We start from the raw sequence: 14,158 nt of genomic DNA on the forward strand, positions 1-14,158 counted from the left end.
CTGGCTGGAGCCGAGCGGCGACTGTCCTTAAGAAGGGCCAACTTGCCACTGTCCCCCCTTCACTTGTTAAGTTACTGCCTGGACACTGTGGCCATTGGACTTTGTCACCCAGGCACAGACCCTCAGCCCGACCTGTAGGCTTCCCTTCCCTGCAGAGTGTCTTTGGAACTGCAGAGCGAGAAATAAATGTGAGGGGTGCAGAATGTCACAGATGACGGGATTCAGAAGAGCGCTGAAATGGCTTTGCGTGGGATGTTTAAAGTCGCTGGGACGTGGCCTGGGAGACAGGAGCCTTTGGGGACCTGAGCCCTGAGCAGTGTGGTCTGTTCTGATGGCTCTTACAATCCGTGGTTGGGCCCCAGGGCAGCGCCCTCAAACTGCTGCCTTTCTGTTTGTTCTCTGGTCTGTAGAGGGCAAGAGGAAATCACCATCTTAGCTTTAATTAGGTGGTGAAAAATGTAGGGCTCAGGCCATGAGTGAGCAAAGGGAGAGCAAAGCTGTGGCAGGAAGCCCTTTCTCCGCTGCGCCTCTCTTAGCAGCTGCGCTGAGGGAGCTGAGGCGGCCACGCTGGTTAGACGCTGAGCTTCCTGAAGTCAGAGAAGATGCCCAGGTGCAGCCTAAGCCCCACACTACATCCTCGATGGTCAACCTGCCACGAAGGTGGGGGGCACGAGGCTGATGCGGGACACATCTCATAAAGCGATCTCATAAAGAAATGCACAGCCCCAGCTCCTTCTACCCAGAACCATGCAATACACTTTTCTGCTTCATCAGACTGATGGGACGGATGCACCAAGACTGGTGACACAAAGGGTCATTTTCCTGCCCTTTCTATTCCCACGCAGTTCATATATTCCTGAACAATGGAAAAAGGTAAGGAAAATAGTACGGAACACACACTCCAAATAAAATGCAGATTGTGTTTCTCAACAAATCTTCCACGATGGCTTCTTTTCCTTATGAATTCATCTTCTAGTCTAAACTCATATTTCTGAATACACCATAGTTCCTTGCAAAAACAACGTAGCTGCCGGTCTCACCTTTGCGCGTACGCACCGAGGAGGAGCAAGGGGCCGAAACACTGTAAGCAGGAAGTCCTAACCGGCTATTAGAACGCTCCACAGGCTCCTCTCTTTCTAGTTTAATGTTTTTTTTCATGTGTAAAAGCATGCCTAGCGTCAAGAAGTGGTTACAGATGGACTCGAGTTGAGGTGGAAGGCTCTAGACCAATGCTACATGTGTGAGAGAGGAAACCATGCCTTCGTGGGGCTCCTCTGTAGGCCTTCAGTTTGCCCTTAGGAACAAAGCGTAGAGAGAGTCCCTGGAAGGTACTGAGAGGCTAGGGATGTCAGAGGAGGTGAATAGGGAGGAGAAAGCCGACTCTGGGGAACTAAGACAGAGGACATCGTCCACATGGAACTCAGTGGGTACCTGGAGCTGTCGCATCTGCTGGAGCTGGAGCCTGAGTTCGGCCACACTCCGCCTCATGTCGAGCAGGCTCGCGTGCATAGCCGAGGTGCAGGCGGGCAGGGGCTGGCTGGGCGGCCCTGAGGACTCCAGGGCGCCGAGGGTCTTGCCTCCAGCAACATGGAGCGCTCCTAGGAGAAAAGAGTAGCCAAGAACCTCAGTGTCCCAGAAAGTCTAAGCTCCGAGTCCCATCCCAATACAGATTACTGGTAACTCCTCCAGTACGAAAAAAATTTTTTTAATTATGTTGGTCCTCTAAATGGCAAAAATATAAAAGAAAAAAAGAAATGGGTTTAAATTATGGACATTCACGCAAGGTCATAGTATGCAGTCTGTAAATGTCACGTTGTAGGAGGCAGATCACAGAGCAGTACGTACAGCATGATGCCGCATTGAGGAAGCCAGCTTCTGTCTGTCTGTCTATCTTCTTTAACTATACAAGTTTGCACAGAGAAAAGATCAGATGTGTATATAACAAAGTGTTATTCTTTCTAGCTGGTTGTATTCCATGAGTTACCGTAAAAAAAAAAAAAAATATATATATATATATATATATATATATATATATATATATATATATATATATGTAATGGAGCCCATTACAGGGCTTGAACTCATGACCATGAGATCGAGACCTGAACTGAGATCAAGAGTTGGTCGCCCCACTGACTGAGCCACTCAAGCGTCCCGAGTTTTATATATGTTTATATTACTGCTTTTTGCATTTTTTTTTAAAGATTTTATTTATTTATTAGACAGAGATAGAGACAGCCAGCGAGAGAGGGAACACAAGCAGGGGGAGTGGGAGAGGAAGAAGCAGGCTCATAGCGGAGGAGCCTGACGTGGGGCTCCATCCCAGAACGCCAGGATCATGCCCTGAGACGAAGGCAGACGCTTAACCGCTGTGCCACCCAGGCGCCCCTGCTTTTTGCATTTTTAAATCTACACAGTGAGTATATGTAATTTTACAATAGAAAAATAATTTTTTAAATTCTGGGACCTACCCCAGGGTGCTCACACGACTACTTCCCGCAGGCGGATGTATGCCGAGAACGTGCACTTCGTTCTGGGCACAGACAGTCACCAAGGGGAAAGGAGTCAGAACGGGGCACTCTCATGAATCCCTTCGGGTTTTCAGACCAAAACAAGCAGGACTTCTGCTCACATCTCCTTTAGTGAGAGAATCAGGCATGGTTCAAAAATTCTCTAGGGGAAGAATCAAAAAACACAGCAGAAAGAAACTCTCCCTAACCAGTCTTCTAGCTGCCATAGACTTGTGCTCCTTGGGTCCAACTTCATGGATTTCGTAAGTCCATCTGGGAAGGGCCTGATTTGACCAAGTTCACGTCAGAAAAGGCCTCCAGAAGGATCCCAAGTAGCACTTACAGGATCAGCAAGGTATAGGAATCAAAAGGAAGTGCCATTGTCTTTATAGGACAATGGAGTTCTCTGGAAGAGGCCTCCAGGGTACTCTGAATTTACATTACACACACACACACACACACACACACACACACACGCACACACACCCTCTTCTGGTTCGCTCTCTTATCTGTAAAGGACAAAGTGGAAGGCTGGCAAGAGGGTGGGCAGGCTTCCAGGACCGAGCCCTGCTGCTGCTTTGCATACTCTGAACCGGAGACACACAGTGGCCTCTCTTTCCATCCGGGCTCGGCACCCAGGGGAATCGTGCCCTGCACACAGGCCGGCCAGGCTCAGTGGAGCTGCCGCCAGGGGCTAGATGGCATGCCCGTGACCCAGGCAGTGCTCACAGCTGTCCTCTTGCTGGCTCCCAGCAACGTCGATGGGAACTGATGGTACACCAAGTTCCTCACCCCCGAGAACCAGCTTCCCAGCGCTCTCACGGCCCCCTTGGGGAAGTCAGGAGAACAGGACCGAAAGCATTTTAAGGATTTCCAAAGAGAACCCAGGAGGGCAAAGAGCTGTTGGTTATTCGTAGGAGCTAACTGCCCACTCCTCTCACCACGGGGCACGGCTCTGACCGTTTGGCTGTTTCCCCTCAAATCGAAATCACCCCCAGAAGAGCAAGATTTGCCATCTCTGCAATGGTCCCAAAGAATATTCTCCAACTGTGAAAGTCTTCGGTAAGAGAACACCCAGTAACATTTCCAGGACCAGCAGTGTGTCCAAATTAACAAGCGCCTTCGAGATCAAGTATTCTGAGGGCGATCACAATGAACTGGAAGTTTTCCTTTTAGAATCAGTCAGGCCACTTTAGCGTCACTCCATACCCACAGGCAGAGACACACGCGGACATGCACACTAACACACATGCACGCACGCACGCACTGACACACACAACATCAGGTGACCACAAACGATACCACTGAGGTGTTTCTCCAATGAAAATGACAAAGGGCTCGCTGGCTACCTCCCATTGGGTATTAAGAACTGTTCTGCGACTCTTCAGCCAAAGGAAGGCACAGTCCTTCTACATCCCCTCTTCTTAGCACTTTGAGGGCAGCAGAACACGTCGCCGACGTCCTGCGCGGAGGGGAGGCCTGAGTCCACACACCATCCGTTATAGCTGATTGCTGATCACCGGTTTTTCAAAGTGTCTTTTGCCACCAAATTTCTTTATGGAATCTACACTCATTTGTCGAATTTCTTCACCATCTAACCCACTACATGGAGCTCCTAACTCCATCATTCCTTGGCTGGCTCTTTATAAGACGGCCAGCGGTCAGTTGTCACCCCAACAGGTGCTGGGCTGACATGACATCATCTCCTTGGTGTGACGCCGGGCTTTGTCCCTCATTCCCTTCTTTCTCAATTTTAAACTCTCCTATTCTCTTTCTTTTTACCTCTCTGCTGCTCCATCTTGGACACTTGTCTTTTCTCATTTCATCCTCAGCCCATCCTTTAAATCCTGGTGTGTTTTCCTGGGCAGCTTCTCCTCTCACCGGACACATTTTCTAGGGAGGTCACTTCTACTACGACCACCTGCAAACGTCTCCCACATCGTGGTCTCCAGCATCCAGGTCTCCTCAGATGCACAAACCAAGACCTTGACATTGATCCAGGGCTCCTCTACAAGCAGGTCAAAGTCATTATTTCTCTTCCTCTTCCCTAACCCTCTTTCTGTCTCTGGAGGCCTAATTTTAGCCAGTGGCACTCTTATCCACTCAATTATTTAAATGAGAATCCTGGAAACTATTATTCTCAGTTTCCATTTCTTAGTTGTGTGACCTTGGGTGGGTAACGTGACCTCTTTCTCAGTTTCCTTATCTGTAAAGTGGGTCAATGGGCTATTGTGTAGGCCAATGGAACTAACACCTGTACACTGCTCATCCCAGTGGCGCACAGAGAACCTGGCCAGTGCAGGTAACTGTGATTAGGATTTCCCTGAGCAGAGGGGGCCGGAGGACCCTCCGCCAGCCTCCCCTCCTCGCCTGGGAGTGTCAGCAAGTGGAAAAGCTGAGGCTGGCAGCACGGGGCTGAGGTCTAGAGGCAGGGGTCCTGAGATCTAAGGATGGAGCTGAATTCGGTGGGTGGGAACCCTGAGCGTGAAATGAGTTGAGAAGCGCAGGACCTGGGATGTGCTCTCCACACCCACACGGGAGGTGCTCGCGTTCTGCTCCCAGCATGCCCAGACTAGTCTGCACAACCTCACTCCTTTCTGTGCAGGTCGCCCTTCCCCCTTCCTCCTCCCAGATCTGCCTTAGGTCAAGTACATTGTAAGATGAATCTTATTAATGCAAATTTGATGTGAATTTAATGATCGTGTCATGAGAGAAAGAACACAGGCTCGGGAACTGGCGGGACTGGCCGAGACGCCTACTAGCTGCGTGGCTCACATCTTCCTTACAGGATTATGTGTGCGAAATGACTTACTATACAATGTAAGATACATGGCATGTCTTCGAAGTGGGAGGTTTCTTTTGTTCTCTTATATCCACCATAAACCCAATATTCCTGAAGTAACAGGAAATCTGGTTTCCCCTTTTTTATTTACCCTTGGCCAAAAGAGCTCCTTGATTTCTCTCTAATTCCGGGGGCTTGTCTACAGGAGGGAGATATCACTTTCAGTCTTGTAGCTTACTTCCTAGGATTCTGGAAGAATTAATACATTTTGCGCACCGTAGAGGGCTGCTATGGCAACGAAAGCCCCGTGGACCATGTCTAGCCGTGACACACGAGAACAAGAGAGACCAAACTCAGCAGGGACGCGGGGAACGACGCACGTGCAGTTGCCGGTGGCATCACGAGCTGGCTCGGCCCTTGTGGAGGAGAAAACCGGCAGCATGTTGCCCATGCCACTCAAGTTCATCCCTCTGGACTTAGTGATTCCACTCTGGGAACTACATCCCAAGGATATCGCACCTGCTCCTTTCCCCTTGCACCAAAAGAGACAATTACAGAATTTTTCACAACAAAGAAATAAAACAGCCTACGTATCTTTAAAGAGACCGGGCACCTTAACGCAAAAGAATGAGGTAAAATGACAGGTGGGGGGTGGACCATGTGGGTGTGTGTCGTATATGCGGACATGTGTTTAGTCTTCTCACCTGGAACATAGGAATAACAACTGTATCCATCTAGGGAAGATGCATCAGGAGTTAATGAGTTCCGGCATGAAAAGCACCCAGAACAGTGCCCGGCATGCAGGAGACGCTCATGAAATGTTTCCTGCGGTGTTGATGATGATGTCACCCAAAGTGAAAAGGAATAAAAGGAGAATGTAAAAGAGCGTGTGCATCTCGGTTAGAACTATGGTATCGGGTCCTTAGCATTCCTAGAACAGAATCCAGAGGCATGAAAGGTTGTAGTGTCTACCGGGCACCCTTTTCTCGCGAGCTTCATTGATGCGTAAATGACATAGAACACTGTGTAACTTTAAGATGTACAATGTGTTGATTTGATGATATATTACAATAAGATTACTACCATAGTGTTAGCTAACACACCCATCGTATGTGCCATAATTGCCATTTCCTTTTTGTGGTGAGAACATTTAAGATCTACTCTCTTGGCAACTTCCAAGTATATAGTTGAGAAGTGTTCTCTATAATCAGAATGCTGTGCTAATATCAGATCCCCCAGAACTTGTGCATTATCTAATTGGAAGTTGACACTTTAGACCAACACCTCCCTATTTCCCCCACCCTGCAGCCCCTGCTGACCACCTTTCCACTCTCTGTTCCTACGAGTTCAATAAATTCCTTTTACCCCCTTACGTTCATAACAGATGAAAAAGTAAATACATGAATAAACATCTCCCAAACAAACTGGCAACTGGTCTGAAGCCAAGTTTAGCAATTTCCGCGAAATAATTTTCTGGCTGCAGCCAAGGTCACTGATTGATTTCTAAGTAAATCAACAAATCCCATGAGGATTGGAAGCGCTGGACGCCCAGCCCTCCAGCTTCACAGCCGAACTGCCTGAGCTTAGCTAGGGCGGAACCAGGTCTAACAGAGGTCTCAGCGGCAGCCCCAAGATCTGTCCATTCTACCATGCTGTGTAACACGCTGTGGCTTCCCCAAATTAGGGGTTTCACCCAACTGGCCGCATGCTTCCTGTGTAATTCAGTAGCTGAACATGTCCCTGGTAATGACTTCTATTTCTAATCCAGCACAAGGGAAGAGCTCATATTCTTGACAGGAAGCCTGCCTTGAGCCTGCCGTGTAAGATGGACATCAAATATACTTGGATATTGGTGAACTCCACTGGGAATATAATTGGGGCTGCTTCTGGGGGGGAATGCTGGCATTTAAAAAGCTGGCCCTGGTCTGAGCATACTTCCCACCTTGACCCCTGGCTCCCTTCTGGTTTATTCCCATTCTTTAGCTGGGCTGAGGTCCTTCCTCACTATAGAACCTTCCAATAGCTTCACTTTGCACTTAGAATAATATCTAAATTCCTTAGACCTCCCCCCACACACACACCCTGTGACTCTTCCCCTCCCCCTTCACTCACCTAAGTAGTCCCGTTCATCCTTCGGGGCTCACCTGGGTCACTTTCTCGGGGCAATGTCTCGGTCTAGGCTAGATCTGTTGGTTGAACATTCACCCTGCACTCCTTCTTACCACATATAATTACTTGTTCTGTATGTGTTTTCCCCACAGGCTTAGGAATTCTAGGCAGGCAGCCCTATCTGAATGACGCCCCTGGCCTTGTCCAGCGCCAGGCACATATATATTTGTTGGACGCAGGGCCACATATGCGAATAAACGAAAGAAGAGTGAATGAATGAATAAAGACTGAATGGAGAGGGCCAAAGGGCTTAGGCCACACCCTCGCCCCCTCCAAATTAATTAATGACTAATCTGGAATTTCAGCATTAAGCACGGAAGGTGTGGTGGTGTTGGGGAGGGGAGGGCAGGGGCCTTATCCAGAAAGCCTCTGAAATCACACCAATTCGGCGACTCCGAGCACGTTAAATGCCCCGAAACCGGCCAAAGCGAATCAAAGGCAGCCCGCGGAGGCTCTGAAGAACACTTACCTGTACCATCGGTGTGGCTCTTATTGGCTGTGGTTTTCATCATTTTCTCGCTGAACAAAAGAAAAAGAGAGTCAGCTAGACACTTTCCAAAATGCCTTTTTTTTTTTGCCCCTTTCATTCACTATTCTAAGCAATTAGCAGCAGCTAGTGATGGTATCAAGCAATGAGGGTATTTTAGCATCAGCGTCACTATTGGCCGGGATGGAAGAGGCTTCCCAGGTGTGTATCTGCCACTGCGGGTGGAAAGGTAGCCGAGCAGCGCTCATGCCTCTCAGATGGGGCGGACGTGGAGACGTGTGGATGGCGCTCACAGGCACGGCGCAGCGGTCCGTGAAGCCACATGCACTGGGAAGCCCATTTACCCTTCTTGGGCCAAAGTGTTACCTTCGACCAAGAATTACCAGAAGGAAAAACAAACAAACAAACCATGATTCATAGAGATGGGAATATTTTCAGCCTTGAAATGATTACAAGAAAAACGGATTTGAATGAATGGATTGTCGTAATGATTAAAGAGAAACAGATTGAATTATTTTTCATTGGTTTGCGTTCTTCTTTTTACCTAGACGCATCTTTGCTATTACTTGTAATGGGCCCTTTAAAAAGCGCAGACTGAACAAGGCCAGTTAAACTGGCAATCTGTTTCTCCATGGCTTGCATCCTCTCTCTGTAAGACAAGAGAATTGTTTGTTAAAGCTATATTGACTTTCAGACTGGTTTGTCTAGGTGAATGATCACCTGAGGGTTATAAAATGTGCCACCGAAGTAAGCTGTCAAAGTTCACCGCATCCTGGCTCAGGGAACGTGAACAGCCTACAAATCCCTGCTGGGTTCAAGATTCGATGATCAGAGTTTAATATTAACCCAATGATCTCACTGAAAAAAAAAAAAAAAAACACCAGACAGAAGGAGCGAGCATCAGCCTCCTGGAAAATGGAAAAGGGCCTCCTTCTGAAAGGACTCCCGTTTGCCCGGAGTGTTTTTGTGACTTTCTGCCCTTGTTGTCACAATTTTGTCCCAGGCCGGTGTGGCCCGGTGACACAGACTTCCAAGCTGTCCTCGTCAGCGGGAAGGCTGCCTGCCGCCTGGTTTCGGTGTCAATAATGGAGATGCCTGCCGAGTGTGGAGTCATGCAAATGGATGTTCTGAAGGAAAAATAGGATTGGAATCACTGTCTGACTTGGGCGAAGGGGATACTCAATCTGATGTCGTAGGAACCTTAACCTGGGGGCTTTCACAGGAGCCAGGAGGAAGACGGATATCCCTGACAACCTGACCACCTCCAGACACGAGTGAAAACTCCCCCGAATTAGGTACCGTGCACAGCTACTGCGTGTCTCTGTTCAGGGCTCGCTGAGGCTACAGCACAATTAGTTTGGCGTCTGAAATAGGCTCACATTTCCATGCCCCGGACAATGGCAGTTTCGCAGGACTATGACTGTTATTTTTACCACGTGATAAAAACACCATCACAACAAAGTGACCTCTGCTGACTCAGGATGAGTGGGCAGCACGGACGTCACTGCATGTGATTTCAATTACGCTTACGTGGTGGTTTAAAACAAGACAAGGGAGAGCGCGGAGAACAGTGTGAACAGCGGGGGTACCTCACCGGCCAACGTATCCCCTCAGCAGGTGTCACGGAGAAGGGACCCCACTCTTCACCGCGGGCCTCCACCCCACCGGTCCCTGGTAATGTTAGCCATGGTGATTCCTGTCCTACAGACAGTATATTCAGACATCGTGGCTTTTACACACAAGCCAACTTCTTTATCTGGTACCCAATGGAAAAAATCATGGCGGTCTGTTCTTTCACTAGAAAAAAAACACCTGGTGAAGTTAGACTAATTGAGAGGTGATGTATCCGTATCTCAAACTTCTCAAGGGTAATTCCGTCGCACACAAACTTTTGGCCTCACGTTTTGCTTTGGGAGTATAACCCTCAGTGCCGTATGAACACTGAGCTTAATTGTACAATTATGAGTTTCTGACTTCACAATTCCATGCATTTTCTTTAGTTTAAAATGGATGGTTCTGACATGATCCTGAGTTTCCTGGATGTAAGTCATGCAGTTTGAATAGTTACTGGTTGTGAACACAGTAAGGAAAAAAACACCCAGCTGAAGCGCTAATAGTATGATCTCTTTGATCTACTGGTGTGGGGAGAAGAAATCAAGTGGAAATTCCATGGAGTGACCTTCCAGTTGTTTCCAGGCAGAGTAGTGAAGGCTAAACTTCTGAGCTGCAGAGCGATTTTGAGTCTTACCTGTGCTTTTGGTCTCCTCTCTGCCATAAGACAGTGCATGTGCCAAACAGAGAACTTAGTAAGAAATTCCAATCAAGAAATCAGGTTAGTAAACATCCAACGGAAATCCCAAATTTATCAGACCCAAGTGGCAAAGAAAAGATGGTGGCGGTTGATCACGCTGCTTGCCATGTGGGAGACACAGACGTAGACAAATGGGCTCTTGGGAAATGAATGATGCCCAGCAGATGTGCTGAGCACCAGAAGAAAGTTGTCCAGGGCCCCCATTCTTCCCATGGTAATGCTGGAGTCAAGCCCATGACCCTGAGTGGAGGGGCATTCAGAGCTCCTTGAGATGGTACTAGTACACTGCCCTTATTCAATCCTAGCAAATGCTGAGGATTCCTCCATTCCTTCCTTTCCTCCCTCCCTCCCTCCCTCCCTCCCTCCCTCCCTCCCTCCCTCCCTTCCTTCCTTCCTCCCTCCCTTCCTTCCTCCCTCTTTCCCTCTCTTAAGTGGCATGACATTTTTAGAGTCTAGGCAACTTTGGTTAGGAAACGGCTTAAAGGAGTCTGTGAAGCTAGAGTGTGGGACAGGAAGGCACAGTGACAACCTAACCAGACAAAGACGACAGCCATGTTGAGAACTAGGTAAGTCTACGACTACAGAGAAGAAATGAGAATCCAACAGGAGGAAACGGCAGAACGGATTCCAACACTGGCTCTAGGTGCAATCCTGATCAGGGCTCCATTAGTGCTTTTTCTGATCTCTCTCTGGTCAACAGCTCTCATTACCCGGTTTAACAAAGGAGGGCAGCAACATTAAAAACCAAGCAAAGCACGTAATCATTCCAGGATCAGAACACTGCTCTTCAATGGACTCATCACCATGGATCCTCTCCACACGGGCGTCCATAAGGCTTCGCACATGCCTTTGGCTTTTTCCTCGGCTCGGTGGATACTTGGCTTCTCACTGGGTTTCCCCGGACAATGGTTTTAGGATGCAGAGAAAGACAACACCCAAATCTCACTCCACTCTTCCTTCCTCATCAGACATGATGTTGACATAATCACTGCCTGGGTTAAGAGTCTGGATGCTCTGGAGGAAAGCCCTACACTCGGTCCTACACACACATACTTGGTTCTCCCTTTCTCTCTCTAAGGGTGGTTGTGAACCCTCCCTGCGTGGCCTCCTCAGGCCTGTGTCACTGGTGGGGCCACCAGGAAGGAGACAACATCTGTCAGAGCCTTGAGAGTTCAGAACACTTGAGCCTGATACCGAGGGAGGGGCAACTCTCTCCCGTTGTCCAGGAAACAGCGGGGCCTGCACATGACCAAGGCACGCGATCGTACACGCGTGTGCCCCTGCCTCGGCCAAAACCACTTTACAGAAATACAGTTCTTCTGACACATGGTAATTAGAAAACTTTTCCCCTCCTATTTAATCATCAGAATGTTTCTGGTTTCAGGATTCATTTGAAGGAGATTATCTGATTTATAAATTCATAAATAAGATTGTCTTTCCATTTCATGGTTGGTAATCTGGAAACAATTTTATGGTTTAACTAAATTACAGCAACTGGAAACTTACGCAGCCTTCTCCCATGATGAGATGTTATGAAGTATGTTTTAATGTGAAAAGGAAAAAAGAGAAATGCAGCGGAAGACGAGAAATTAAATACGACCCTGTCATTTTATTGCAGTGGCAACTATGTACGATAACCATCAGAATATTAAAGATGCTTCAGCCAATTCTTGCCAATACTGCTTGGCGTAAGGTATTTCAGAACTGGTGTAATTACTGTTGAAAGGATGGTTTAAAAGTGATTTCATAAACCATTTTGTATCATTCCATAAACCATATTTATGTGATTAGTATGTATGGTTAACTAGTCATTTAGTGCCATAAGTCAGCCTGGCTGAACGTATCTTCCTGGGGCCCAAGCATAATATTAATAAAAAATTCAAGTCCAATCCAGGGAAAGTGCTGATCCCAGTATTTGACTTCCCTCTGCTACAACCAGCTTTCCTTGCAAACCGGCGGCCGCCTGCAATAAGCCAAGGCCCAGGCTGTGCGTGGTCTGCTCTGTCTTCAGGGTGCAGGGGAGGAAAGCGTCTGCATTTGGGGGCATAGGGTTAGCCAGTAACTCCATCTATCCAACGTTTGGATTCAATTTTTTACCTTCAGCACTTTTTTGACCAGGGACTCGTCTCTGTGCTGACCGAGGCCACATTAAACCTGAATTAAGTCCTTATCATTGTTTATCTAAGTAAATTAATGGCTATTAAAAAACAAGTCCGTGCCGTAACAACTAGGAGACTTGGAATCCTAGAATGAATCCCTAAGGATATGTTTTTAAATATCCAGAAGTAGTGTCAGGGAGCTGAGGGAAACCCGTCAGCCCAGCTGAGCTGATGTGAAGCCTAGCCCCAGTGGGGGGCATTCACCTTCCGAACCAGCTACCAACGTTGAAACCCACTGGCACAGGGTAGTCAGTAACGACAACGGTTACGGGGGGCTGGCCTTCTGGGAGTGCTTCCCAGGGGGCCCATCAATTCATTTCCAGTTCTCATATGTTGTGATTATTTTTTCTGTCTGGCTCCTGCTCATTCCCTGTCATCCCTCTCTCCCCAGAAAGTCATCAACAGCCAACAAGTAAGTCATCAGCAAATGTTTTAAAACACTTAACCACGTGCTAGGCACAGAATAAGCTGCTGTGGACATGGCAGTGAATAAAGTGTCATCATTCCTTTCTCGGAGTCACTTTTTTTTTTTTTTTTGGTTTGTTTCTGGGAGAAAATCTAAGTGAACTAAAACCCTTTAGTCTTGGCAGTGCCAAAGGCATTTTCCAGAATTAAATAGTGAACCGGCTTAAAGCTAGGCCATGCCCTTGTTTGCTCATGCCCTGATTCTCTGGTATGAGGGCGGGAAAAAAAACCCAAAACCCAAAGTAATCAAAGTCACTGTTTTCAGAAGAGTTCAACAGAACACTGGAATTCAAAGGATCTGAATTTGTGGTAAAGCTTCAAATAGGACTCTGAGCAACCAACTTTCTATTTCTGCCCGGTGTTAACCTATTGGTGAAAGAACTGTGTAACTAAGAACATTCCTTAGAAAACTCCGCATCAATTTCACTTTTCATTGAAACGTCTAGATTTATTGAGGAGACACTGATGGCATTGGCAGTAACTGTGATGGGGCTGCCATATTTTTTACACATTAAGGTCGTCCCCCTACTGCTGCATGCAACCATGTCTGGCACTTTTTCTTGTGTTCTCAGTCCTTAGACAAAAACTGGATACAGAGGGTCACAAAGAAATATCATTGATAACACTGACCTTGAAGGCTGCTATCTCTCCCCCCACTTCTGCTCATGGAGAAGAAAGACTGGGCATATTCTATGTATCCTATCAGCGCTTCGGTCCATCGTTCTGTCTGACCGCTCAACATCTGCCATGCTTCTGAATTCTGACTTCCTCACCCGTAAATGCCCTACCAGCATCTCAGATATTCCCACATCCTTGGAGGACTGCAGCATGGGAAGCCGGCCTCCCCTCGGTTACATTCCAATTCATTATCTCTTACAGCTTCAACGTCCACTCAGGTAACCCTTTCAAAAGTTGGCCATTACAAGACCCTCGACTCTTCTTCACAGACGTACTCTGACCTTCAGTTCTTACTCAGTATGGTTTTACTGCCTAGATCTGACAAGTCCAGCTTTTCCCTGAGTGAAGAAAGAACTTATGACCAAAGCAAAGGTGGTCAACTGGAACGTTCTGCATTTTACTGATGGCCACCAAGATAGGCACACCTAATGACGCCTGTAAAGAAACAGGCAAAAATGGAGCGCCATTTATAAGCATCCGCAGGAAAAAGCTATTTCTACTCTTTCTTCATAAATTCACCGAGGCACTGAGAAAATGAAAGTTCATCATGAGATGTGAAGAGAGAATGCTGTGTTCCTTGGAATAAACAGTTCTTCA

General features: G+C 47.5%; 1 protein-coding gene across 18 annotated transcripts in view; it reads right to left on the bottom strand.

Annotated features, from left to right (window-relative positions):
- Positions 1-14,158, bottom strand: part of KIAA1217 (KIAA1217 ortholog) — a 703,566-nt gene that overhangs the window by 38,784 nt on the left and 650,624 nt on the right. For 12 of the 18 annotated variants that reach the window (XM_045787000.2, XM_045786992.2, XM_045787038.2 and 9 more), the window contains 3 exons: positions 8,493-8,597; positions 7,931-7,980; positions 1,432-1,598 (listed from right to left, as the gene is read on the bottom strand). In XM_045787000.2, coding sequence (XP_045642956.2) covers positions 1,432-1,598; positions 7,931-7,980; positions 8,493-8,597 — 322 coding nt within the window. The remainder of the gene's footprint in view (positions 1-1,431; positions 1,599-7,930; positions 7,981-8,492; positions 8,598-14,158) is intronic. The other 6 variants (XM_087857619.1, XM_045786955.2, XM_045787045.2 and 3 more) reach the window with 1 other exon arrangement.

This window comes from Ursus americanus, chromosome 31 (genome assembly GCF_024610735.1).
Source record: "Ursus americanus isolate L20-20 chromosome 31, mUrsAme1.1.p, whole genome shotgun sequence".
In the NCBI taxonomy this organism is placed as follows: Eukaryota; Metazoa; Chordata; class Mammalia; order Carnivora; family Ursidae; genus Ursus; species Ursus americanus.